The 26,677-nt window shown below is 41.9% G+C and overlaps 4 protein-coding genes across 4 annotated transcripts; 2 read left to right on the top strand and 2 right to left on the bottom strand.

Moving 5' to 3' along the window:
- Positions 1 to 637: 637 nt before the first annotated feature.
- LOC119733113 lies at positions 638 to 1,315 on the bottom strand. The gene has a single exon (XM_038206692.1). It carries the CDS (start codon positions 1,313 to 1,315, stop codon positions 638 to 640), a length of 678 nt encoding a protein of 225 aa, XP_038062620.1.
- A 100-nt stretch (positions 1,316 to 1,415) lies between these two features.
- LOC119733112 (zinc finger MYM-type protein 1-like) lies at positions 1,416 to 6,883 on the top strand. Its single transcript, XM_038206691.1, has 4 exons — positions 1,416 to 1,476; positions 1,834 to 1,865; positions 4,451 to 4,693; positions 5,081 to 6,883. Exons 1-4 carry the CDS (start codon positions 1,416 to 1,418, stop codon positions 6,881 to 6,883), a joined length of 2,139 nt encoding a protein of 712 aa, XP_038062619.1.
- An 11,646-nt stretch (positions 6,884 to 18,529) lies between these two features.
- LOC119732899 lies at positions 18,530 to 21,667 on the top strand. The gene is made up of 4 exons (XM_038206484.1): positions 18,530 to 19,035; positions 19,362 to 19,487; positions 19,841 to 19,999; positions 20,354 to 21,667. Exons 1-4 carry the CDS (start codon positions 18,633 to 18,635, stop codon positions 20,734 to 20,736), a joined length of 1,071 nt encoding a protein of 356 aa, XP_038062412.1. The 5' UTR covers positions 18,530 to 18,632; the 3' UTR covers positions 20,737 to 21,667.
- On the bottom strand, positions 21,476 to 23,799 carry LOC119733111 (protein ANTAGONIST OF LIKE HETEROCHROMATIN PROTEIN 1-like). Its single transcript, XM_038206690.1, has 2 exons — positions 23,595 to 23,799; positions 21,476 to 23,045 (listed from the first exon to the last, which is right to left on the bottom strand). The coding sequence occupies exons 1-2, from the start codon at positions 23,797 to 23,799 to the stop codon at positions 21,955 to 21,957; spliced, it is 1,296 nt and encodes a 431-aa protein (XP_038062618.1). The 3' UTR covers positions 21,476 to 21,954.
- Between the last annotated feature and the right edge of the window lie 2,878 nt (positions 23,800 to 26,677).

The following is a 26,677-nucleotide window of genomic DNA, read 5'->3' as shown; positions in this document are numbered from 1 at the left end:
TTATCAGACCTCACTTCAATAGGACGACCACAGCGAGATATGAAACGCTGCAATGCATTGATGAAAGAGTCCGTGTCTAACGTGTGACAAATCTCAAGATGAACTGCTCGTGTAGACAGACATGTAAACAAACAGCCATAACGCTTCACTTGGCTTCTGGCACGCTTCACCATAAATGGGCCAAAAATGTCAACCCCTACCAAGCTGAATGGCGCAAGCCCAGATGTTACACGATCTGTTGGCAAGTCGGACATACGCTGAATCAAGGTAGGTGCTTTTCTCTTTCTGCATTGAATGCACTTGTGGATCACTTGCTTCACAGCTGAACGACCCTTTACGACCCAGAACTGTTGACGGATTTCTGCAAGTGTGCGCTCTGTTCCAGAATGCCCCGTAGCTTCCTGATAATGCCTCACGATTAGTGTTACAGCAGGATGCCGCTTGGGTCTTAGAATCCAGGGATGTTTGACATCATCAGCAAGATCGGCATTGCCTAGTCTTTCACTAACTTGCACAATATCCTCATTTGTCGTATACGGTGACAACTTCCGAAAGGAATGTGACTTCAGAGTAACATCATCACAACTGATGTGCTGGACATGACGTATTATGGCTTTCTCTGAAGAAGATACTTCATCTACCGTGAGTGGCTGAGATGGCTCTGAAACTGAATTTCCTTTCCCAATCCGGTGAAGGAGAATTGCCTTTGCACGAAGTATCCAAGCGACCGCTTTCCGCAATCGATAGCTGTTAAACCTCTCGAGACATCATCAGCCGGGTTAGACATGGAGTCAACATATCTCCACTGCGATGCCTTGGAGAGCTCCAGTATCCTGGAAATGCGATTGGTCACGAAGGTCTGGTAGCGTTTGTCCTCGTTCCTGAGGTAGTGAAGCACAATCATACTGTCGCTCCAGAAAACACTTTCTTGCAGAGGCAACAACAACTCTCTTCGAATCATTTCGTCTAGTTTGACGGAGACAACACCAGCAGCAAGTTCCAGACGTGGAATGGTGGTTTTCTTCAGAGGTGCTAACTTGGCCTTGGCCATTAGCAGGCAAGAGCTAACTCTTTCATCAACATCCTGTAGCCGCAGGTAAGTCACCGCGCCATATCCCCTCTCTGAGGCGTTACAGAAATGATGTAGCTGAACTGTAGTGCTAGTACCAAACCCTTGTGGTTTGATGCAACGGGGTACTGATAGACTCTTCAGCTGAGGTAAGTCTGCCAACCATCTCTCCAACTGCCTACCGATCTCATCCGGTATTGAATCATCCCAACCAATTTTTCGTCTACAAATCTCCTGAAACAGCATCTTGGCGGTAAGTATGAAAGGACTAGCAAAACCCAAATGGATCATACACCGAGCTGACAATACTTAGCAGTCCTCGGCGTGTCAGCGGTTTGCTGCTCACATGAACATCAAATGTGAAGACGTCACTCTCTACATCCCAAAGACCACCCAAGGCTCGTTCGGTAGGTAAGAGCTCCCTGTCCAAATCCAGAGAAAGAACTGTCTTTGCTCTCTCAGATGGTGGAATTGTCTGCAGGACTTCACGAGAGTTGCTAATCCACTTTCGGAGTTTGAAGCCTCCAAGAACCAACATACTACACAACTAGACCATTTGAAATTTTTACTTGAAAGGAGCCCTTAGGCCTACGGCCAAATGTTGCCGATAAACAAAGTTGAAACCTGACACCCCTGTTGTCTGATGAGTACGACGCACATGCCATGGCCATCGTCGGGTCCGCGAGATATCGATTTGGGCGTTGAGCAGCTTCGGGGTGCTTTCAGTTTCAGCCTTTCATTCCTATTTCTTTGATAATTCCCAGAGAATGAACCACCAGTCTTACTGAAATTCATGGTGAGTAAGTCTGTTCTTTATAAGTAATGAGACACGCAACATTACAATGACGCATGATCGACTAAACGTAGGCCTAGCGGCTTAGCCTATGCATGTGTGGCACTGGCCCAGTCGACTGCGTAGCCTAACAAGTAACAAGTTAGGCCTAGCCTCAGTTGTGCATCTAGATTAATTTGTGATATTCAGAAAAATGTATTTCAGAAAATTAGACACATGTTGTCAGAAATTTTTGCCACAAACATTTATCAAAAGTTGTATATTTCGTATTTTGTGCAATTTCAAACTCATTCAGTATTTATTGAATTGAAAAATGGGTAACTATGTACATTTATATTTTCCTAAGGATGTTTTGTCAGCCAATATGGTGCAGAATATTACAGAACCTTTCACCCTAGAGAATTTTATTTATTTGAAGGATAGTTAACTCCACTCTGCCTGTTACTTTTCTCATAGATTCAACTGTCATAACCATGGCAGATATACGTTCGATGTTCTCATCTATGAGAAAACGTCAAGGTGAAACAAGACCTGCGAGTGAAGGCGACCCATCCAAAAGGGCTTGCACAGGTGGTGGTGACGAGGGAAATCTACCAGGCACGTCATTCGAAATATAGGATACTAGTTTGCCGGTAGCTGATGACAGTGGTTCCAGCAATGACGAATGTGACTCAGTAGAGTTGCAGGTCCAGCAAATGGAATTCAATTCAATTCAATTCAAGAAAACATTTATTTCATACTCCTTCAGAGAATACATCCATCAATAAATAAGAAATTTGGTAAATAACAAGTTAACAAAATCAGTAAATATGTCTCAAAAAAGAAAATTAATACCAGTAAGATACGCTATGAAGAAATGTTAAACTTATATCGATTTATGTACAAAAGAAACTAAGGAGTATGGGGCTGTTTAAGTAAGCCGAGGCTTGTAGGAAACAACCCTTACAGACAACAATAACAACAGAAAAACAACATGATAACAACACATGGACGAGATAGACAAGACAAAAGACTTACACGACGATAGCTAGCGGCAAACCCCCCCCCCCCCAAAAAAAATACGAACAAAAATTACCAATTCAAAAACCGATGACGACTTCAAACGTGAATAAACAAGGAGAGAAATAAAGGAGAGATATAAAGGAGAGAAATAAAACTGTTACATAATGGGAGAGGAGGACTCGTTTATAAGAGATCTTAAATCGACCCACGGACGACTCCGTTCTTATGTCATTGGGGATGGCATTCCATAAACGAGGACCGTAAAACCGAAGGGTGTTGATAGAATACAAGGTGCGAGTGAAGGGAACAAACAGATTATTGCGGGATCTTGTTGAATAATCATGAATTTCATGAACTGAGGTGAAGTATGAGGAGAATGTGCGAGGGAGAAGATTGTTAGTAAATTTGTATATAAAGATCCCAGTGTGCAATTTGTTGATGTCTGTAAGAGTGAGGGTGCGTAGATGTGCAAAGATAGGTGCAGAGTGGTCCCGAGGATGCGATAGAGTGCAAATGCAAATGGCCCTTTTTTTGTGCAACAGCCAAAGCGTTCAGTTTATTATTGCTGGTACGCGCTCAGATTATATTACCGTAATTTAGATACGGGAGAATAAGAATGTTATAAAGTAAGATCAGAGAGGTGGCTGGAAGAAAGAAACGAAGTTTAGAAAGAACACCGGTGTTTCGAGAGATGATTTTGGTGATTGAAGAAATGTGTTCGGTCCAGGAAAGGTTTTGATCGATGATGACACCCAGAAACTTGGCTGAAGAGACCCTGTTGAGACAAGTTGATATCATGAGGACGAACCGACTTGCTGAAAAAAATATAATTTGTTTTACTATGGTTCAAAGAAAGTCTATTGGCTTTAAACCACGAAGACATCAACTTGAGTTAAGAGTTGAGAGTGTTTATCAAAGAGGTAACATCAGAGCTAGAATAGAATATGGTTGTATCGTCGGCGAAAAGAGTGAAGTTAAAAAGAGATGAAGAATTGTGAAGATCATTAATATAAAGCAGAAAAATAAGGGGCCCAAGGATAGAGCCTTGGGGGACACCATGCTGGATGTTAAGACGACCGAAATCATAGTTCATTATAGAAGTATATTGGGACCTGTTAGAGAGATAGTCGGCAAACCATTGGTGTGGAAGAAACCTTAGCACCAGATGGTAAATATTAGCTTATTTGTTTACTTTACTTGAGTGCTCCTGCATACTGGCTGCATTCTGCTTCTTCATCACACTCCCAGTTTGAGGATATTTTTTGAATTTCAAAATTGAGAAATTTGACAGAGTCCCGACAAGTATAACCACTTAGACAAGCACAATAATGGGTAGTAGCAAATGTATAATATAATATTTAATATTTTGCTCTTTGGAATTGACACTTTCTTGCTGCATCACCACAACTAACAACTTTACGATATTGCTGTCATGACTCTCTCTCTGTTTTTTGGGGTTTTTTTTGCTTTATAGTGAGCCATAAGCCACCTGGTCCAGATGACATCTCCCAGTATCCATCAGATGGACCAAAACAGCCGAACATAACCTTCCCTGTTAAGAAGCAGGACTGCAATCGGTCCTTCAGGTCACCCTGGTACAAGATGCATCCTTGGCTGGAGTACTCGGAGTTCAGTGCGACGCAGTCTTCTGCTTTGCTTGTAGACACTTCTTGGCTCAGACAGCACGTGCTGAAGAGACGTTCACTAGCACTGGATTCTCCAACTGGAAGAAGGCACTTGGGAAGAAAGGGAAGATCTCCAAACATGTTGTAGCTGACTATCATGTCAATGCCATTGTTGCATGGGCTTCCTTCAAAGAGAGTGAGAAGGTGAGTTTTACCCTATGTATAATATTAGGTTTTTCTCAACAGCTTTTCCTTTTAAAATTGTGTTCCCCTGTGTGCTGGGGGTGGTGGAATATGGCTGCAACCACCATTATGCACTTATCATTTGCAACCCCAAACCCCCTAGACCCGGGGATAGGCGGGGCTTGGCGGGGGACTTCACTTTTGAATATGGTAAATCACCGGCCAGAGCCCGACTATGCCAGGGTCTATGCGGGGGGCCGGGGTTGATAAGTGCATAATTGATAAGTGCATAAGTCTGCACACTTGCAAGACCTTCTGCAGCTCTGCCTAATTTAATACTTTCATGCGAATAAATCATATGGGTTATTCACTCCTGCACACTTTTTTTTTATCTCCTTTTCCATTTAGATTGGCTCTATTCTTAAACAACAGAGCGAGTCCTACAAGAAGGAGATTCTGGAGAACCGCCACTTTATAAAGACGGTTGGCGAGGTGCTTCTTGTGACAGGAACTCAGAATATCGCTCAGCGAGGCCATCGTGAAGATGATGGGTCAGACAATGCTGGCAACCTCAGGAGAATACTGTCTTTGGTGAGTGGTCATGACAAGGTGGTTAAAAAACGCCTTGAAGGAGGACCTCTCAATGCGAAATACACTAGTCCAGAGATCCAGAACGAAATGCTAAAAACTCTAGCTCAAATGGTCCGTGAGCAGATACTGAAGGAGATTCATGCTTCTGAACAATTCGCCATCTTGGTGGACGAGACTAAAGATGTCAGAAAGACTGAGCAGCTCGCACTCGTCGTGAGATATCACCATCAGGTGCAGATCACAGAGAGCTACCTGTGCTTCAAGAATGCTGATGGTCTCGATGCCGATGAAGTCATTGGGCTTGTTAGTGGCTATGGACTGGACTATAGGGTTAATTTAGTTAGACAGGGTTACGATGGGGCTGCAGTAATGAGTGGAGCTGTATCAGGTGTGGCAACGAGGATACAAGAGGTAGCTTCTTCGGCCGTCTATGTGCATTGCTATGCACATCGATTTAATCTAGTCATCGTTGATGCCTGCAAGACGGTCAAGGAAGCTGCTAGCTTCTTCGCCCTGCTTCAACAACTGTACGTCTTTGTGTCTGGGTCCAACGTTCACCAGAGATGGCTCAAAATACAGGCAGCGATGTTCCCTGGAGAGCAGCCTCGCGACCTAAAGAGACTTAGCGACACCCGATGGGCATGCAGAGCTGATGCCTGTGTCGTTGTGAAGACACGGCTAAAAGCGATTCTCCGGTTGCTAAATCGCATCTCTGAGGATGACGATGGAGAGCGTGCTGTCGAAGCTACAGGTTTCCTTGCACAAATGGATGAGCGGTTTGCGGCACGACTTGTGTTGATGAGCACACTACTGCAGAAGTCCAAATCGTTGTCCACCATGCTGCAGCAAGATGATGTGGACCTGTCTGCAGCTAGCAACTTAGCTGCAGTCATCATTGATGAGCTCCAGGACATGCGGTCCAATGACGACAACTTCTGTGAGATCTGGCAGAAGGTGGATGGAGTCGTAAATGATTGTCGGGATGACCTCGCGCCCACCAGACGGAGACGAGCTCCTCGACCTTCAACACGCTTGAAAGGCTACCATGTGCTGGAAGCCACTGGTCAGCAGGAGCAGGCAACCCCTGAAGTGGACTTCAAAATTAACTTCATGTTCCCAGAAATGAGACGGAGGTTTAGCGACCAAAACTGCAGGCTGATGAAGGGTATAGATGCCCTGACACCATCCAGTGAAAACTTTCTGTCCCCTGAGAACCTGAAGGCTCTACAGGAAACATATGGGGCAGATCAGGAAGACCTGAGGCATGAGCTCCATCAAGTTAAGAGGCTGATAGAGAGAAAGGCCTCTAAAGAAGAAGCAGTTCCAAAGAGCATGCAGGGTCTTGTCAATTTCTTGGAGCCCTACCAGAATGCCTTTTTTGAGCTATATCGACTTTCGAAAATCGCAGCGATCATTCCAGTTACGTCAGCCTCATGTGAGAGAAGCTTCTCCGCAATGAAGCTAATCAAGACATATCTTAGGAACTCCATGGGGAATGAACGCCTGGGCGACCTTGGCATGTTGTACATTGAGAGGAGGCGCACTGAAAAGCTGAACATGGATGAGTTCGTTGACAAGTTTGCAACATCCCATAAGAACAGAAGGATCAAACTTGTGTAGACACCACATTGACTTCTGTGGTTAGTTAGAACTAGTTGCTTTTAATGCAAGGGAGTGCATGTGCTGTTTTGCGTACAATTAGGTATTTAAGGTATTGTTATTATTATTGAACAAAGCTCCCCCTCACAATGTTGGTGTCTAGTCCGAAAATTAGCATGAATAAAACATTCACAGGTGGGGGGGGGGGGGGGGGATGGGGGTATCTGTAGATCAAATTTTCCTGGTCGTATGGTCATGCAAATCGTTGTCTACAGTCGTTTGGCAAAACGCCAGCTTAAGTGTCCCAACAACCTTGTCCAACATTGAGAGCGCAAGCCCAGCAATTTACAGCCCCACCGGGTAACTCTTAAAGAATTAACAGGTCATCTGTGTACAAAAACCCCAGGTCATGTGTGTACAAGAACCCCTAAGCTCCGCTCAGATAGTAACATGACGCCCCCCCCCCATGAAATGTTCCAGCCCCCCCCCCCCCCCCCCCCCACTGAAAAATTCCTGGCTACGCCACTGGGTGAAGTGCCCCTGGTGTCCATACTCGGCGTGTGTTCCTACCAGGTGGACCCGGCACATTGCTCGGCAGCACCCAGACAGGGCTCTGCGGAAACAGGCCGAGTTCTACAAGAAATATATGTAAATTAACTTTTTAAATTTTAATGAATTTTCTCCAGGTGTTTATATTAAATGATCTCCATTTTAACATTAAATTTTAATGGTATGCCTGATTTTAATAAACGTCAGCAAATTTTTAATTTTTGTCAAATTACGATATATGATTTTTACAGGAATGCCACATTACGTGCCCCTCTGATCTCCATCTTTGGAAAACAGAGTGGAGAGGGGAATTTTTTTTTTGCCAGCTATGGCACATCCTCTTCTTGCGGCACTGTTATTATTTCTAATCCACGTGCTTCTTGTAAATTGTCCGAATTTCCTTTTTTTGCCGGTATTAGCAGTTTATATCATGAAGTTTAACATGACGAAGTTAAAATTGCTGAAATCATCTAAAATAAGCAAATTTTACTAATGATTTTCAAGAAATTGGTCAATTCTGGTGTTTTTAGTTACCACGAAGTGACACTGCACAGGTTGTCAGTTCGTAAAAACAAAAGTTTCCTTTTTTCGGTGAGTGCGCGCATGCAATAGCGTTAGGGAGTGTCAGTTCGTGAAAACGAAAATTGACGTGTGTGCACGCATGCGCAGTGTGTGCGCGCACTCTCCCAAAACACATGATTTTTTGTTTTCACGAACTGACACCCGTCTTAATCATTTAACTGCTGATTAACTAAGCATATGTTCACAATATAACGTTTATAATTGAGCAGTTAAAGCATTTTCACGTTAAGTGGTACTAAAACCTCTAAGATAGACGGATTCTTTTACTGAGTAAATTCGTATCAAACCTTTAAAAGCGTTTTTCTCCTATTTGTATTTCTGCAACGCTGACCACCGGGTTTCAGTTCGTGGTGTCGGTGACGATTTGCCTGTTTATTTCTCAGATCATGATGTAGTCGTTTTTAATATGAATCCTTCTCCTCTTCCAGAAAGAGAAAGGGGTACTGGAAATGTAATACTTCTACTTCAACCGATCCCCCTTTTCAAACAGATTTTAAGAGAGCATATACAGGGTGGAGAACTCTAAAAGAAGGTTTTGACAACGAGTTAGATTGGTGGGAAGAAGTGAAGCTTCGCAGCAAAAAAATTGCTAATAATAGTCCATTCCTGCCGTGTTTCACGCAATAGAAAGAAAAAGAAAGTTCGTCTTCTTGCTTCCTTGGAACGGGTTACCACCCTTCTTAACCAAAGGAACAAAGACAAAAACATTCTTGCCGAGTATAACCAGATTAAGCTTCAACTTTCTGAGTTAGATAACTTTCTAGCTAAAGGAGCGAGAGTGCGATCTCGTATTTGAAGGAGAGCTCCCCTCTAGCAATTTGTTTCGTACTCAATTTAATCATAAGAAAGCTTCTTCCATCCCCACAGTTGAACGCCCTGACGGGTCTGTTTCATCTTCACCTTTAGAAATTGTTAATAGTTATACAGATTTTTATGCATCTAGTCTTCAGCAGACCACACTATTGATAGCTTTAAATCTTTCTTTTTAGATCAGATTACGAGCACTCTTACAGAAGGAGAACATTATTAATTTGGAGGTTCCTCTCGCTACTAATGAACTTGATGCAGCTTTACAGGACATGCCAAACAGCAAACGCCCTGGTAGCGATGGATTACCGACGGAATTTTATTCCACCTTTTGGGACCTTATTTGTCCTTATCTGCTAAGTGTTTTTAACAATTTTAAATTCACAGAGGACCGACAGGGGAGTCAGGTTGGCGTAGCAGTACTTTCCTCACCTTCCGCCGCTGTGACCCGGGATCGAATCCCGCCTGGGCCAATATGTGGATTTGGTTTTCAGTCCCTACCTGATTTTCCCTAGATTATTGGTCTGGGCTCTTCCTCCCGCCTCTAAAACTGTACCTTCTTCTAATTGTCTTCTCTCCACAGGTTTCTTCAGGCTTGCGAGCTACAGTGCCTAAAGCGCTTTTGAGGAATCCTTGGTTTCTACCAGAAATGATTAATAATAATAATAATAATAATAATAGAATGATAATAATTACCTTGTTGGATAAGTCCAGTGTCCCTACTTTGCCTCATAACAAAAGGCCTAATTCATTGTTAAATGGGGATTTAAAATTCTTGCCAAAACGCTTTGTAACCGTCCTTTTTCTGTTTTATACACGATTATTAGTCCTTTTCAGACCTGCGGAGTCAAAGGGAGATTCATACAGTATAACGCCTGACTCATGCGGGATCTCATTTTTTTATGCAGAGGAGAGAAGTTCTGGTTTCATCAGCAAAAAGCTTATGATCGAGTGAATTGGCCTTTTCTGTACAAAGTTCTGCACCAATTTTGTTTTGGGCGTAACTTTATTAAGTGGCTCAAAATCGTATATACAGACTTTTTAGCCAAGTTATTGCCAACGGTTTTCTTTCTAATCTGTTGTCTTTACATAAAGGTGTCAGACAGGGATGTCCCCTGTCACCTCTTCTTTAATGTTTTTTTTTTATTGAGCTTTTTTTTTTATTGAGCCTTCAATAAATGGACGATAGTCCTTGTATCGTTCGAAACAGGCCACATATGTAGAAAGTTCTTTCTGAATTTGCAACTTTAAAGGTTGGAGTTCCACAGGGATCAATTCTTGGTCCCTTCCTTTTAATAATTTGCATCAACAGTCTCCCTACAGCCATATCCCATCCTGGATGCAAAGTAAGTATGTATGCAGCAGACACTATGATAATGTTTAATGGAACTTCGCCTGATGCCTTAAACAAAGATATGCTTACTGTTCTCCACCAGGTAACTAATTAGTTAATAGAAAATAAGCTTACGCTGAACGTCAACAAAACTAAGTTCATGGTATTTGGAACACGTCCTCGAATGCTTAACTTTATTAATGTTCAGATCTTACTGAAAGGTGATGTAATTGAGCGCATTAAGGTGTACAATTATCTTGATGTTTTTCTGGACGAACACCTACCGCGGGCTAACCATATTGACCACACGGCCAAAAAGATCTCTCAGACGTTCTGCCAAGCCTTGCCTTTCTCAACTCACTTTAAGTGCCATGAGCTTGCCTGTATTTGATTTTTGTGATGTTGTTTGGTCTAGCTGCATCCAACTTTCTAACTTTAATTCTCCTATTTAATCCCTTCATCCTCCGAAATAACATCTACAACCATAATATACTCCGTAATCACATCCCCTATACCCGTAATCACATCCCCCATAATCATCCCTCCCTCTCTGTCCTTTCTAATTACATGTTTGGTCTAGCTGCTCAAATTGTCTGTTGTTCCCAAGACTAAAGCAGCCAAGCGTTCTTTTCAGTATCGTTGGACCCTAGGATGGCAGAAGCTAACTGCTTTTCAAAGAAAGGCAAATACTCTGTCCTAGTTTGAGTATCTGTGCTATTACCCAGGTAGCAAGCCCATATGGGTGGCATATGGGTGGCATATGGGCCCCATCGGGGCCAAGATATGGGTACCATATGGGAGGACCCATATGGGCCCCAGATAATTTTGCACCCAAGATTCTTATGGGACCCATATGGGCCAGCCCAGATAAACCCATATGGGTTATGTCTGGGGCCCATCTGGGCAAACATCTGGGTAAAATATGGGGAAGCTTTAATGGGTCCCATCTGGGCCAAGATATTGGTCCCATATGGGCGGACCCATATGGGCCCCAGATAATTTTGCACCCAAGATCCTTATGGACCCTTATGGGACAGCCCAGATTATCCACATGGGTTAGCTGTGGGGCCCATCTGGGTAAAATATGGGTTGTCCAAAATATATTAATCCTAATCTTAATCCTGAATCTTACCTTATTACATTCTCATCCACCATAAATGTCCAAATCACATTATATTTCCATTAAATCACTTGCATACCCTAGTCACATTCCTCGCTAATACATCTCACAATGCTCCATCCAACTTTCCTTCTCCTAATTGATCCCTAAATCCTCCCAAATAACATCTACAACCATAATATACCCCGTAATCACATCCCCCATAATCATCCCTCCCTCTCTGTCCTTTCTAATTACATGTTTGGTCTAGCTGCTCAAATTGTCTTTTGTTCCCAAGACTTAAGCGGCCAAGCGTTTTTTTTTTCAATATTGTTGGACCCTGGGATGGCAGAAGCTAACTGCTTCTCAAAGAAAGGCAAATACACTGTCCTAGTTAGAATATCTGTGCTATTATAATACTGTGTTTTGATATTTAAGACTTGCTTTTTCATTTACTTAAAATGTGCACGATATACGATCAACTTCGTGTGATGTGCCTAACTGTTATATTTTAATGAAGTCCTGTTTTATTCGTGTTTTTACTTTACTTCCTTGAATCGTGGGACAATTTGGTTTTCCAGTGGATGTGTTTTCTATTGGTCATATTATTTTTTGATTTTAAAAGTGGTGGTATTTTATATTGGTCATATTATGGTCTACTTTACACTGTGACGTGTTTGCATTTCTCTTGCTTATGTTATATTTCATTTATTTGCTGATGTGCCTAATTGTTTTATTTTAATGACGTCCCATTTTATCGTTGTTTTTCACTTTACCTCTTTGAATTGTGGGACATTTTCCTTTTTTGGTTTTCCAGTGGTTGCGTTTTATAATTTCATTGTTTGGTTTAAAAGTAAATGTGTTTTATATTAGTCATATTATGATCTACTTAACACTGTTATGGGTTTGCATCTCTCTTGCTTATGTTATGATATTTCATTTATTTGCTAATGTGCCTAATTGTTTATTTCTAATGACGACCGTTTTATTTTTATGCCCCGCGGCGAAGCCGAAGGGGCATACTGTTTCCGCCTTGTCCTTCCGTGGGTGGATGGGTGTGTGTGTGTGTGTCTGTCCGGACAAATCTTGTCAGCGTGATAACTTGAGAAATACTTAACATATGAACTTCACATTTGGTTTGTGTATTGTTCTTGGTAATCCTAAGTAGCCAATTGCCTTTGGGGCCGAAAGGTCAAGGGTCAAGGTCACAGTGGCTGAAACAATTAAAATTTTGCCAGCGCGATAACTTGAGAAATACTTTACATGTGAACCTCAAATTTGGTTTGTGGATTGTTCTTGGTAATCCAAATAGGCATATTGCATTGGGGTCGAAAGGTCAAGGTCACAGTGTCTTAAACAATAGACAACATGTATTTATTCTGAGATCATAGGGATTAGGGATCAATTCATATAAAACCTACAGAAGACACTAATGCTGTCAATGAACATTCCATGTGACCAAGGTACATGTAAGTTAATGTTAAAAGAGTGGTGTTATGTCATGGGAACAGTCACGGTTGCGGGGCATTTGTGTTTGTAAACACACCTGACTTGTTTTTTATACTTTACTTCTTTGAATTGTGAAACATTTTTTTTTCCAATGGATGTGTTTGATTATTTTATTTTGAAATAATTGTACATGTTATTTATGTTCATGTTGTAATATTTTGAAGGATTTTGTTTCATTTTTTACTATATGTACGTTAATAATTTAGCATGCTGTTATCTTTTGTATTGTTTTTTTTTTATTAATGTACATGTATATTAGTTGCGTAAACATTAATTTATGTTTATATTTTTATCACTGTCTTTTTTATTTCTTATTTTTAATAATTATAAATAAATTGGTTTATAGTTTTAATTATTTCTATATATTTTTTTGTACAGGGCCCTGAAGAAAAGCAGTTTCTTTTTAACTGGGGAGGTCATAAGTAGGACTTCAAATAATAAATAAATAAATAAATGTTTCTTCTCTTCACAGATTGTTTAATATTATCAGCATGTTTCAATGAACTAGTGGTTCTAGATGTAATGTAACAAAGTCTAAAGGTCTTATTTTAGGAGAATGGAGAGAGCAGCTTGGCAATCTCTACCCCATATCATGGACCAGAGAACATATTAAAATTAACGGCTTTTGGGTCAGTAAGGGAGACATGGCTGTCAAGAACTGGGAGGATCGCCTTCCTAAACTCCAATTTTTTGTGGAAAGAAGTTGGAGTAAACGTTTTTTTATTGTTAATTTGCAAAGTGGCAGTTATCAATACAGTTTTTGTAGCTCCTGTGTATGCGCTGCAAGTCACCGTTGAAAAGAAGATCAACAAGGTCATTTTCTTCTTTCTTTTGTCTGGTAAGACGAAACTGGTACGCCGGTCCACTGTTTGTAATTCTGTTGACAGCGGTGGACTCAGTGCTATCAACATCAGATTTAAGGCTGTCAGCTATCTTTGTAGACCTGTAGCTCCGCCGTGGAGTTTTTTTTTAGCTCTTTCAGTTCTGGTGTTCCATTTCCCTTCGTAACTTTCTTCCGACTGGTCTTTTTTTTAATATAAAATCCGTCCTCACTCTTCGACGTTCCTTGTATCTATGTCACTTTCTGTAACTAACTCTTGCTCTACCCGATGCTACATAGCCACTGTACTGTAAGTAACATCTACAACTTTTTTTCTAAACCAGGTCACTATGGCGGTACCACACACTGATATCCATTACACTGTTTTGCAGTTCTCTTTTATCGTGAATTATCAATTAGATCACTTCCTGTGCGATTTGATCTGACGTATTGTCTGGAGCACAGCAAAGACTCAGCGGCTTTCATCGTAGAGCAGTACAGTGGCAGAGGCAAATGCCCCCGACCTAATTGTAATAACAATGAGTCGCTGCAGCACCTGCTGTGGGATTGTTTTTTTTTTGCCCTGCTGTGGGATTGGGCCACGTACGTAGGAGTGCGTGTTTGTGGTCCTGCGTTCGCCATTTCCCCAGCAGTGTTTTTTTTTTCGCTGAGGGACTTAATCCCTCAAATATAAACGACAAGTTTATTTGGTTTGTTATTTCTGTATTAAAGTGGCAGATTTGGAAGTCCCGCTGTCAAGCCTTATTCGACGGGAACTTCGTCGATTCACTCACAGTCTTACGTTCCTCTCAGTCCTTTCTTTCAAGGCGCATTAAGGCGGATTTCTTGCGGCTGGAGAGAAAGAAATTTCTTTCTCTCTGGCAAATTGGCGGTACAATCGTCTCTGTTAGAGTTTTCACAAAGTTATAACTTTCCCGTAACGGCTTTTTTACCAATTCCCCTCAGTATTTTATTAAGTTAGTGTAGGTCGTTAGTTCCCCTTTTTCACGTACGTAGGAGTGTGGGTTTGCAAGCCAACGTTTGCTATTTCCCCAGCAGTGTTTTTTTTTTGCCGATGGTCTAAAACCGACAAATACTGATGGCAAGTCTTATTTGACGGTTACTTCGTTGATTCCCTCACAATCTTATGATCTCGTTCCTATCTTTCCAAGCTTATTGACACGGATTTCTTGCGAACATTTCTCTCTCTCTCTCTCTCTCTTGTGCTACTAACAGCAGTATACAGCCACGCCTACAATATGAAATGTTTTTGTTTCTTTGTATGTGTACAACCTGGTTTAAAGTTTTTAACAAAAGTTTTGTCTGGATTTTAGTCTTTGTGTGGTTTTTAATCCATGTCTTTTTGCCTTATTGACCTCCTTTTTTACTCTTATGTAATTTTATCTCCGTCTATTTGTGATATTTCCGTCCTTGGGTGACGTTTTCTTTTTTCTAGTTATATTGTCTTTTTAGGTGTTGTTTTTTCCCGGTTACGGGCAGGGGGGCTCGAAAACCCTCAACACTGTAGTTCGGCGATTTGGCAAGTCGACCTGCCCAAGGCATTCTTAGGCCCCATATCAAAAAACAGTATCTATTCTTTTCAAACAATCATGTCTCCCGGAGCTCCGGGTTGTTTGGGAATCTATTCAAGTTATTGATGAAGTAAGGTGATAATTCTTGTATATTTTTGTTCATCTCGGTTTATAAGTCAAGTAGGTTAAGTTTTTAGAGAATTTTGGGTTTTTTTCGGTGATTTTTTTTTGGGTGTTTTTTGGTGTTGGTTTTTCAAGCCCATTGACTTGTACACGCCTTTTGTTTTGGCCGTTGCAGTGTGCACCGCCCATTCGTTTGTACACGTTCTTTTGTTTAGGTCCGTGGCATAGCCCCGTGAAGTTCTTTGTTGGGGGATTTTTTTTCTCCATTCTTCAGTCCTTGTGGGGTTGGGACCTGTGTGCTTGTGCTGCGGCTTGTAAGCCGTTACGCAGCCAACTACCGCCGTTACACAAGGTGGTGGGTCGGCAGCCGGAGCGAGCCGTAGTGCGGGTATTGCGGGCCTGTAGGCTCTGGGTACTCTGCATTACACCGCTGGGGAATCTCGGGTCTGCGGGGGCTGGCCTCCGCGTCTTTTTTACTTTCTTGATCACAACTTCTTGTTGAGCGAGTCAGCAGTTGTGACTCCCTCTTGTTTGTATATATCAAAAAAGTCAATACCGTTACAAGCTTGAATCTCTCTTGTTATTTTTGTTAAGATATCCAGTTAGGATATCCATTTTCGATTGGCGTGCGGCTGGTCTAAGCACTGGTTTGTCTAGCCTTTAATACCGAGTAGGTATTTCGTTATATTTCGGCTTGGCATGCAATCTAGTGCAGGCGAAGCCAGACGTCTCCGAGCCCTCGAACCACGAATCCAGTGGTGTCAATTGTCTGCCAGGCTGCTGCAATCGACAGGGCTGTGGGTTTTTACCCGTGAGAGGGAAGGAGATGAAAAAGAGGGATCGTCATCCCTCTTCTGATTCAGATTCTCCCTCTTCTGGTGTAGTCCTAAAAAAAATCTGGTGGAATTGTCTCTCAGAGAAAATGAGTCCGAGATGAAAGTGGATGAACCTGCAAGCTCATTCTAAACTAGTGCTGTTCCCCGCACAACATCTTTGGGGGACGCACAAACTAGCCGGTCTGAGCCCCAGGGCCCGGATACAGACAAGCAAGTGGGGTACAGAACCTCTCTCCCCGCTGCCACACTTTGTAATCCGAAAGGTGATCCACCCGAGTAATATGTTCATTTCAACACACCGTGGTCAGTTTCCTTTCATTGAATGTCAATGGAATGCGTGACCCTGTGAAGAGGAGACGCGTCTTTAGACTTAGTCGGGAGTATGATGTTTCCTGTCTTCTGGAGTGTCATATTTCCGGCAATGGCGATTTAGTTTTTGGCAGGCGGAGTGGAGGGGGAAGATTTCTGTCAGTTTTGATACATCTTCCTGTGGGACCATCATCCTTTTTGCCTGCCAAAAGTCCTTTTGATTTTTCTATTCCTTCCATCAAGTGTTTGAAGGATCGTTTCTGGAATTTTGCACGGTCCTGGGGGAGGAAAGGGTGTGCGATTGTGCACAGTTGATGCCCTGACTGACCCCAGGGCGCGCCGTCTCTTCTTTACGGACTTGTCTTTTTTTGACAGGAAGTCGTCCTGTTATTTTAGCAGGAAACTTCAATTGTGTCCTGGATTTAGAACTTGACCGCCGAGGTTCAGATTCCACATCTTGTGGGATCGGTGCCGCGGGACTCAGTCATCTCATTTCGGACTTTTCTTTTATTATTTTACATTGTGAAATGTGGAAACACGACCAGTAAACGGCTTGACCGTTTTCATACATCCAGCTCAGTGGGTGTCGTGTCTTGCGGGCATTCGCCATTCTGTTTCAGTGACAATGACTGTGTTGAAAAGAAATTTATTTTCACGGAGATTGCAGGCGCCGGTCGTTTTTTTTTGGAAATTTAATGTTTTCGTTTTGGCCGACGCTGGCTTTTAAACGGATTTAAGAAAGGCTTAATTATGCGGGCTGGCGGACTCTCAAGGAGGGGTACGGAAACGAACTCCTCTGGTTGGAGGACGTCATGTCCCCCACTAAGCGATATATTATTTCATTTTCTTACCGGTCGGCAAGAAATAGACGACGGCGCAGGGAGTCACTTGTGGCTGCCTTGCGGTCTGTCGTTTCCGATCTTAATGCCGGGCATGTAACCCTGAGGTTCTTGCCCAGCACGAAGAAAACAAAAACGAGATTGCTAAACTAGACGACCTTGAAGCGGAGGGGGCTAGGATTCGCTAGCAATTGTACATGTTTTTGCAGGAAACACCGAACAATGTATGACAGGTGGAATAGGACGGTATTTAGCAGGAAAAATCGGACAGTATTTGGCAGGAAAAATTGGATGTTGGCAGGAAACATCGGACAGTATTGCCAGAGGGAAAAGGACAGTATTAACAAGGTGAATCGAACAATTTATGGCATTTGGAATCGGACAGTATTTAACTGGACGAAAAGGACAGTAATTGACAGGTGGAATCCGACAATATTTGGCAGGTTATTTGGCAGGTGGAATCGGACATGTATTAATTCATGTCTTTTATTCATTAATAATAAATCAACAACAACTAAAATACATGGAGGAAACCTAGAACATCATGAACATGAAAGACGAAACTACAATGAAGCAAGGAACTAGAAATAATTAATGTAGAAGTAAGAGGAAAAAATGGTCTGCAGAATTGACAAAATGAATAATTAACATTTGGCATGTGGAATCGGACAGTATTTGGCAGGAAAAATCGGACATTAGTTCGCAGGAAAATTGGACAGTACTTGTCAAGGGAATTGGACAGTATTTGGAAGGGAAACAAATGAGGCTTTGACAGGTGGAGTCGGACAGTATTTGGCAGGAAAAATCGAACAATAATTGGCAGGTAGAATCTGACAATATTTGGCAGGGGGAATCGGACAGTATTTAGTAGGATCAATTGGAAAGAATTTGCAGATGAATTGGACATGTACAGTGTTATATTTGGCATGTGGAATCGGACGGTATTTGGCAGGAAACTTCGGATAGTATTTAGCAGGAAAAATTCCACTGTATTGGGCAGGTGGAATAGGACAATATTTAGCAGGTAAAATCGGACACTAATTGGCATGTGGAATTAGACACTATAAGGCAGGTGGATCGGTAGCCGCGTTCGGACTGGACTTACTATTGTAAAAAGTTTCCGTACGTGATTGTCAATATTCCGGTGTGGTTATTCTTCCGTGCGTCCGCACATGGATTTACTCGGTCCGCGTGAAGTCCTTGGCCACGTAAACTTTGCAGCACATTTCTTCTCCCAATCTCACGAGGGCGCCCTTCGATTGACCTTTTAAAATTTGACCTCGGATGTTGTTGCGTAAACCCCGCGAAACTCGCGCTGTTGCAAAACGTGGCTAGTGCGTTGTCGCCATTTTGTTATCAGTCGTACGTCCGACATGTCCGAGTAACTGCTAGTATTTTTGTAGTTATATTTATAATCTGTGAGTGTGACACCATGACTAAAAGAAAGGGGGATTCATCAAGCGATTGCCCCAAGGAGAAGGGGAAGCGGAATCGGTCGCAAGAAGAAAGAAAGGGGGATTCATCAAGCGATTGCCCAAAGGGGAAGAGGAAGCGGAATTGGTCGCAAGAAGAAACTTCAGCTCTCATCGCGATTTGTGGCGAAAAATCCCACCAGGAGGGGTTTGAGGGCATGACTTACAATTCTCGAGTGTGGGCCTCAATATTATCGAAGTTTCTACACACCTTTCCTGGGTCGCCATACCGGACGTGGGAAAGCCTCAAGGACAGAATAGATTACCTCAAACGGAAGTATAGGGATGCTAAAAAGGAGAATAACGCATCTGGGCGGGGAAGGGTGAGCTCCCCGTACTACAAGGAGCTGGACGAATTTCTGGGTGAGTTGTCACAAATGATTTTTTCTTTTTTTCTCCATGCCCATGTTCCTTGGTCACCGTGCATCACAGTCATCATTTTGGTCATGATCTGGTGTGGGTTCTTTTTTTTGTGGGGGGGGGGGTGTACTGAATTTTTTTTTTTTTTAAATTTTTTTAGGGGGGCCGCCGCTGCCCGACTACAGAATAACAGAACCATTTAATTTGATCTTTTTTACTTTTAAACAACTGAGTTATAGTCAAGATGCAACATTCTCTCTGCGAGTATTTTTCTTTTTTTTTACATTCTTTTTTTTTGTTATTAACTTTCTTATAATATGTTGTCACAGGGAAACGTCCGATGACAAACTGCAGGGCCTATCACCATGCCGATGCTGGCCTCAGCTCTGACGAAGAAGAAGATGACGAACAGAATGCATCAACATCCCAGAGCGACACAATGGAGCAGGTCCAAGGTATTCATACATATGAATTAAAGTTTTGTAATTAATACAATTTTGACAACAAAATTCCTTTGCATATTTATGAACAGTTTTTGATACAAATATTGCAATAAGTCGCATTTTAAATCTTTCATTCAGAGCCAGATGTAACATCGTAATAGGTTGAAAAAAAAAAATTTCTTTTGGATATCTATTTTAATGGTAAATACACGGGCCTTGAATTTCGCAGAGAGTAACATTGACAAAATGGGAATGTTATTGTTCAGTTTGCTGTTTATGAAGTCAAAAACAGTGTGGATAAATACCTTCATGTTAAAGAAAATAAACTAAAACCATTTCTTGTCATTATTTTTTTGTCGAAACAGACTATTCAGATGTCATCAATGAGGACATGGATGCCATTGACGAGGTCCTTGCCACAGACGAACAGTCAACAGATGGTGATACCACTGCTGGACTGGAAGATCCAGCCACAGACCCTGGCAATTCAAAGGCCCCAAGCAAGCTGAAAGAAAAATTCAATGGTAAAATTTTACTTTAGTCTTATGTTTGGTTTTGTTTTCTTTTTGTGTATTTTTTCTTTGTGCATAAGTAAGCTATCCAAGCAAGTGTCTTCGTTTCATTCTAGCCCCCTCCTGGTCCCAATGTTTCTATTGAGGAGAGAATGGTGACCCAAAAATCTTGTAGTTATCTTTTTTTTCTTTAAAACTACATAATTACTATTTCAGGGCAAGCAAGTTTTCTCTCGGATTACCCTGTTTTTTCTTTTCTCATTCAGGTCATCACAATTTCTTCAAACTTATTAATTCGGACTTTCCTTACTGTTTCTTCCTAATTTGCAGTTGCATTTTTTGTTCTTATTTCTTGGTTGTCCTTAGGCCAGATGACAAGAAAGCGTCGTGGTAAAAAATCACAGATAGAAGAAGCCATGGGCAGCGCTGTCTCCAAGCTCATTGAGGCACAACAAGCCGCGAAGGACGAGACCACAATGGCTCTCTTACAGATGGAGAAGGAACGCTTCCAGTGGGAAAAAGCGAGAGCCGAAGAGAAGGAGCGCCGCGAAGATCAGCATCGGAGGGAACAGCTAGCATTCCGGCAGCAGCAGGGTGAACAAAACAGGGCCTTTATGCTGCAGTTAGCAACTATCCTAGGCAACAACAGAGACCAGTACACCAACATCGGCAGACCTTCTACTGACCAGGCCATTCCACCATATGTCAATCACAATTCATTTGACTTCCAACCACCCCCTCGTTTTTAAGAACATGCATGTATTGAAATTAACCTAAAACATGACATCCTGCTTTGTTTACGTGTGCCAGGTTGTAACGAGAAGGAAGCGAACATGCCAATAAAGCATGATGTCATCATGTTTTAGGTCTAATAAAGCTGTATAATATACAGCTTATATATTATACTGTGGTAGTGCCGAGACTGTAGTAATTGTAGCAAAGATTTAGTGTGAGTTTTCGGAAACAAGTTCTTGTGTTTTCTGTAGTTTAGTTTTCCGGTAATTACATGTAATCTATTTTTCAAGTAGTACCTCCTTATGTGACAATAATGAAACATATGAAATTATATTTAAGTTTTAACATTAAAACGACTTGCCTTCGGTATATTCTTACCTTACAGTATTATTATTAAGCTGCCATATATTCAGGACATGTACTAAGTTTAGTTTCAACTTTTTTTCACATTTAAATATGTATACATTATGTATTTTTAATATATTTTCAACTAGTTTGAAGTGGTTTATTCAGGAGCCTTGTGCAAAGGTTACAAAATATGTAACATTTAAGTTTGATGTTACCTGTTTAGATTTTGTTTCATAAGTCATGTGCAACTCTGTAACTCAAGGAACCAAAGAAGTTTTTTAAATGCCTTTTATTGCCAGCAGTTTGATAGTCTGTACACTATGGTTAAATTTACAGGTAGGAGTACACTGAACTAAAAAGCCCGTAAAGTGCATTTCAAATCAAACAAATTTCCTAGAACTAGTGAAAACTCCAAGTTTGTTTTATTAAAAGCACATCATTTTAAGAAGTCTGTAACTAGTGTAAGAAAAGAGAAACTTTATCCAGTTTATACATGTATTGCAATATTCGCACAATAAAAGTATATGTACATGTACATGTTTATTTCTCAATGTGTCTTTACCACAGGTTATGAAATATAAACAGCTGGGATTCAAACTTTGTGTATTCTTTTTTCTTCAGTTTTCATCTTTACACAAAATAAAAATTATTGAGCATTTGCAAAGAGGCCAATTAGGACAGAAAACTTGTTTGCGAAAAAAATGCAGTGGCAGATCCAAGAAGGGTGGGCGCATTATTTGTTATGCTGTTATTGATTGGCATCACATTTACTTCAGAAAAAATAATAATAAAAAGAGGAATATTAGGGTTGGGGATGCAGTCTTCAATTCCTGCAGAATTCACTACTGACATGAATCTTGACTTGAAGCTACATGTACATCTTTTCAATGCTGACTTGTGAAGTATCGTGCAAGTGCTGCACGGAACTGTTCTCCATCCTCGGCAATATTCTGTGCATGGTCAGCTTGATGCTCAAATGGATCATCATCTTGTGGCTCATCTCTGATGTGCATGTCTTCATTCTCTTGCTTCCACGTTTCACAGAAGTTATGCAGGACAATGCATGCTGAAACTAAAACATGAATGTTCTTCGCATGAGAGTCATTGCGCTTCATGATACAGCGCCATCGCCCCTTCAGCCGACCAAATGCATGCTCGACCAAAATGCGTGCTCGGCTGAGGCGTACATTGAAGCGAAGTTCTTCTGCAGTTGCTAGTCCTTCTGGGTAGGGTTTCATCAAGAATGGTGACAAAGTATAGGCGGAATCTCCAAGAATAACGATGGGTATATCTTGGCCCTCAATTGCTCTTGTGAGCCTTGGATAAAACGTGCCATTCACAAGTTTCAAGTGCAGTTTTGAGGACTGAAATACCCACGAGTCATGACACTTTCCAGGCTGTCCTACATCAAAGTCCATAAATTTGAAGTTGTGGTCTACAAGGCCTTGAAGTAACACGCTGTACCAACCCTTTCGATTAAAGTAATCTGTGTGGTACTGATCAGGTGCAATGATGGGAATGTGGGTGCCATCAATTGCTCCTCCACACATCGGGAAGCCATATTTCGTCTCAAACACATTTATCATCCGGTTGACAGCCTCACCTTTAGGTCTCTTGACATACAGTTTCTTTAAGTGGCTGTTCAAAGCATTGCACACATCCCAAAATCCATCATATGCAGTTGTCCGTCCAACACCAAACAAGTTGCTGATGGTGCGGAATGACTCCCCAGTTGCCAAACGGTACAAGGTTAGTGCTAGAAGCTTGACAACACATACCGGTTGCCTCATTCTTGAAACCTGCCTGACAAGATGAGGATGCAGCTGGTTGCATAGCAGTTGGAAGGCTGCCCTTGTCATTCGGAAGTTCTCGTACCACTTCTGGTCAGTAAACTGGATGAGGGCATCCACTTCCCACCACTGGCTGCTCCGTTCTCTCCTCCAAATAGTTACGGGAGAACTATACATGGCAGACACTGTTAAAAAAAAAAAAATTAAAATAATTAAATAAAAAGATGTTAAGAAGTTATTATTTTCAGCTTCCCCCCCCCCCCCTGTACATCCCAACAAATCCACATAAGGGTTAGAACACATAACATGCAAGTTGTACAAGAACTGTATTTTTTAATACCCCCACTTTCAAACTTTATGGATCTCATCTAAATTAAAATTAATCAGTTTTTCCTAAGAATTTGTTATGTTAACATAATTTTTTCCATGTTAAAATCACGATTTCGAATCAGAATTTCACTTTTGGGTGGTTATAATAAGCTGTAAAAAGGCAAATATGGTTGGGTATTAAAATTAAATCTTAACCGTTTTACTTTTCAACAATTGTTTTGTCCGATTATTCTTGCAAAAAATTTTTCCCGAAATTAGTGCAGTGATAATTAGTACAAGAAGTCGTATGCGACGGACCACATCACTGTAGTACAGCTACAGGCATTAATGTACTTTACATGCCCTTTAAAACCATTTAAAATTCATTTTCAAAGTATTGTAAAACAAGGGAAGACTTCTCTTACATAAGCTCGTCAAAATAACTGCGAAGTTCAGCATGTACCCCGCACGTTCGTTGTTCAAAACTCGTCGATGCCATTGCAGTCGGCGCCTGAATCTCTCTGTCGAGCGATTCCCATCGCCATCACAGTTTTGTTGGGCGTTACTTGACACTTGTGGATCATCATCAACGAGAATTGTGCTTACGATCATATCTATGAAATCCTCCATCTTGTTGATCGATGCACAGATCAAATAATCGAAGGATTAGAGCGACAAGGCAGCAGAAAATACGACTCAAAACGAAAGACCACAGCACACGGACACAGCTAGCGCATAATATGGCGCGCCGGGGTCATGCATTTTGACCCATGGACGCCGAGACGGAAATCACGTGGTCAAAATGCCTGCTTTACCGTGGTTTTACATTGCAGCGGCCGTCCGCACTGGACTTTTCAGCGACGTAAAACTGACCGCGTAACTTCTCCGCGACCCAGTTGGCCCTGTAGATCTTCCGCTGCGGTGGGTTAAACTGTCAACCGACGATCGACACTTGACAATTTGCAGCGTTTACCGGCTGTCCGCACTGGACTTAATTTGGTCAAATTCCTTACAATCTCCGTAGGTTTTACAAAAATAAGTCCAATCCGAACGCGGCTTTAAGCAGGATGAATGGGACAGTATTTTGCAGGAAAAACGGGACACTTTAGCAGGAAACTTCGTACAATGTTTAACTGAGGGAATCAGACAGTTTTTGGCAGAACAGATTGGTTAGTACATGTCATGGGTAATCGAACAGTATTCGGCGGAAAAAAAATGACACTTTGGCAAGTGGAATTGGACAATACATGTATTTAATTTGGTATGTGGAATCGGACAATATTTGGCTGGAAAAATCCGACAGTAACTGTCAGGGAGAATGGGACAGTATTTGGCAGGAACACTCGGACACTTTAGCAGGAAACATTCGACAATGTCAAGCTTTGGGAATTTGACAGTATTTGGCAGGAAAAATTGACACTTTGCAATTGGCAGGTCGAATCGGACAATGTTTAGCTGGGGAAATCGGACAATCTTCAACAGGAGGATTGGGACAGTATTTGGCAGGATAAATCGGACACTTTAGCTGGAAACATTGGACAATGTTGTTTAGCTAGAAGAATAGGACAGTAATTGACAGGTGGAACCGGACAATATTTGGCAGGGGAAATCAGACGGAATTTGGCAAGAAAAACTAGAAAGTACTTGCCATGGGGAATCGGACAGTATTTGGTAGGGAAAATCGCACAATACATGTCAGGGGGAATCGCACAGAGTTTGGCAGGAAAAATCGGACAGTGCTCGTCGGGGAGTCGGACAGTGTTTGGCAGGAAAATACACACTTTGGCAGGTGGAATCGGACAGTATTTGGCATGAAAACTCGGACAATGTTTAGCTGGGGAATCCGACAGTATTTGTTTTGCAGGAAAAAAATGGTCAGTAATAAGCAGGAGGAATGGGACTGAATTTTTCGGGAAAATTGGACAATGTTTAGATGGGGGAAATCGGTTAGTATTTGGCAGGAAAATTTGGACAGGAAAATAATGGCATGTGAAATTAGACAATATTTGACATAGGGATCGGACAGTATTGAGCAGGATGAACGGGAAATATTTAGCAGGAAAAACGGACGCTTTAGCAAGAAACTTTGGGCTATGTTTAGCTAAGAGAATCGGACAGTATTTGACAAAACAAATTGGTTAGTACTTGTCATGGCGAATCGGACAGTATTTGGCAGGAAAATTTACACTTTGGCAGGTGGAATCGGACTCAACTCGGACAGGACTTTTTAGGGGGAATCTGACAGTATTTAGCAGGACGAATGGGACAATGTTGGGCTTGCTGAATCTGACAGTGTTTGGCAGGAAATATTGGACAGTACTTGTTTGGGGGAATCTGACAGTATTTAGCAGGACGAATGGGACAATGTTGGGCTGGGTGAATCTGACAGTGTTTGGCAGGAAAAATTGGACAGTACTTGTTAAGGGGAATCGGACAGAATTTGGCAGGAGAATTTAATACTTTGGTAGGTGGAATCGTACAGTATGTGGCAGAAAAAATCGGACAATGTTTAGCTGGGGGAGTCGGACAGTATTTGGCAGGAAAAATCGGACAGTATTTGACAGGTGAAATGAGAAAATATTTAGCAGGGGCAACCGGACAGTATTTAGCAGGGGGAATGTGACAATGTTTAGCTGGGGGAATCTGACAGTATTTGCAAGGAAAAATCAGACAGTCATTGGCAAGTGGAATCGGACAATATTGAACAGGGGCAACCGGACAGTATTTAGCGGGAGGAATGGGACGGTATTTGGCAGTTGGATTTGGACAATATTTGGCCGGAGAAATCGGAGAGTAATTAGCAAGAAAAACCGAACAGTGCTTGTCGTGGGGAATGGGACAATGTTTAGATGGGGGAATTGGACAGTATTTGGCAAAAGAAAATCGGACAGTAACTGTCAGGGAGAATGGGACAGTATTGTGACGTTGTCGTGCCAGCTTTCCTGCTTCAGGCTGGTTTGGTTGGTAGCGTGCCGTCCCGATGGTGTCCTATCCCTGCAGTGGTTGGCCACAGCACCAGACTATCCCCTCTTCTGGGTTGATCGGATCAGTCCGTAGACTGGTATAGTCAGGGCAATGGAGCAGGGGAATGGAAGTGGAAACTGGGAATCGGAATGTGGAGTAGGAAGTGGGTGGAGTCGGAAGGTCAGTGGAGTCGGATTCGGAAGGTTGATCAGTTGAGTCAGAATGTCGGCGTAGTCGGAATGTGGGTGGAGTTAGCGGCTCGGAATGTGGGTGGATCAGCGGAGTCGGAATGTGGGTGGAGTCGGCGGAGTCAGAATGGGGGTGGAACAATTTATATCCCTTGGGACTTTGCCCTTGACTTAGTCCCAAGTAGACCCTATTTCCTAACACAGACTAGTAATTGGTGAACAGAAACAGTGATCAAGTACGGTGGTCAAGCCTTTAATTGTAATCATCATCATCCGTCATGTCATTCCACTTGATCAAGAACCCTACCAATTATTCTAGTCATTGGAGAATCAAGCAATCAAGTGACTAAATCCTA

The sequence above is a fragment of the Patiria miniata genome, unplaced genomic scaffold (assembly GCF_015706575.1).
Source record: "Patiria miniata isolate m_02_andy unplaced genomic scaffold, ASM1570657v1 HiC_scaffold_25, whole genome shotgun sequence".
NCBI classification, from domain to species: Eukaryota; Metazoa; Echinodermata; class Asteroidea; order Valvatida; family Asterinidae; genus Patiria; species Patiria miniata.
The sequence above is the reverse complement of the archived record's forward strand: the minus strand, read 5'-3'. Positions and strand labels throughout refer to the sequence as shown.

Coding starts and splice junctions, on each gene's coding strand:
- LOC119733113 (XM_038206692.1), bottom strand. CDS start 1,315: ATGCTGTTTCAGGAGATTTGTAGACGAAAAATTGGTTGGGATGATTCA.
- LOC119733112 (XM_038206691.1), top strand. CDS start 1,416: ATGAACATCAAATGTGAAGACGTCACTCTCTACATCCCAAAGACCACC. Junction 1,866..4,450: donor CAGTCTTACTGAAATTCATG/GTGAGTAAGTCT, acceptor TCGGTCCTTCAG/GTCACCCTGGTACAAGATGC. Junction 4,694..5,080: donor CCTTCAAAGAGAGTGAGAAG/GTGAGTTTTACC, acceptor TTTTCCATTTAG/ATTGGCTCTATTCTTAAACA.
- LOC119732899 (XM_038206484.1), top strand. CDS start 18,633: ATGACTAAAAGAAAGGGGGATTCATCAAGCGATTGCCCCAAGGAGAAG. Junction 19,488..19,840: donor CACAATGGAGCAGGTCCAAG/GTATTCATACAT, acceptor TTGTCGAAACAG/ACTATTCAGATGTCATCAAT. Junction 20,000..20,353: donor GCTGAAAGAAAAATTCAATG/GTAAAATTTTAC, acceptor GGTTGTCCTTAG/GCCAGATGACAAGAAAGCGT.
- LOC119733111 (XM_038206690.1), bottom strand. CDS start 23,799: ATGGAGGATTTCATAGATATGATCGTAAGCACAATTCTCGTTGATGAT. Junction 23,046..23,594: donor AGTTATTTTGACGAGCTTAT/GTAAGAGAAGTC, acceptor TTTTTTTAACAG/TGTCTGCCATGTATAGTTCT.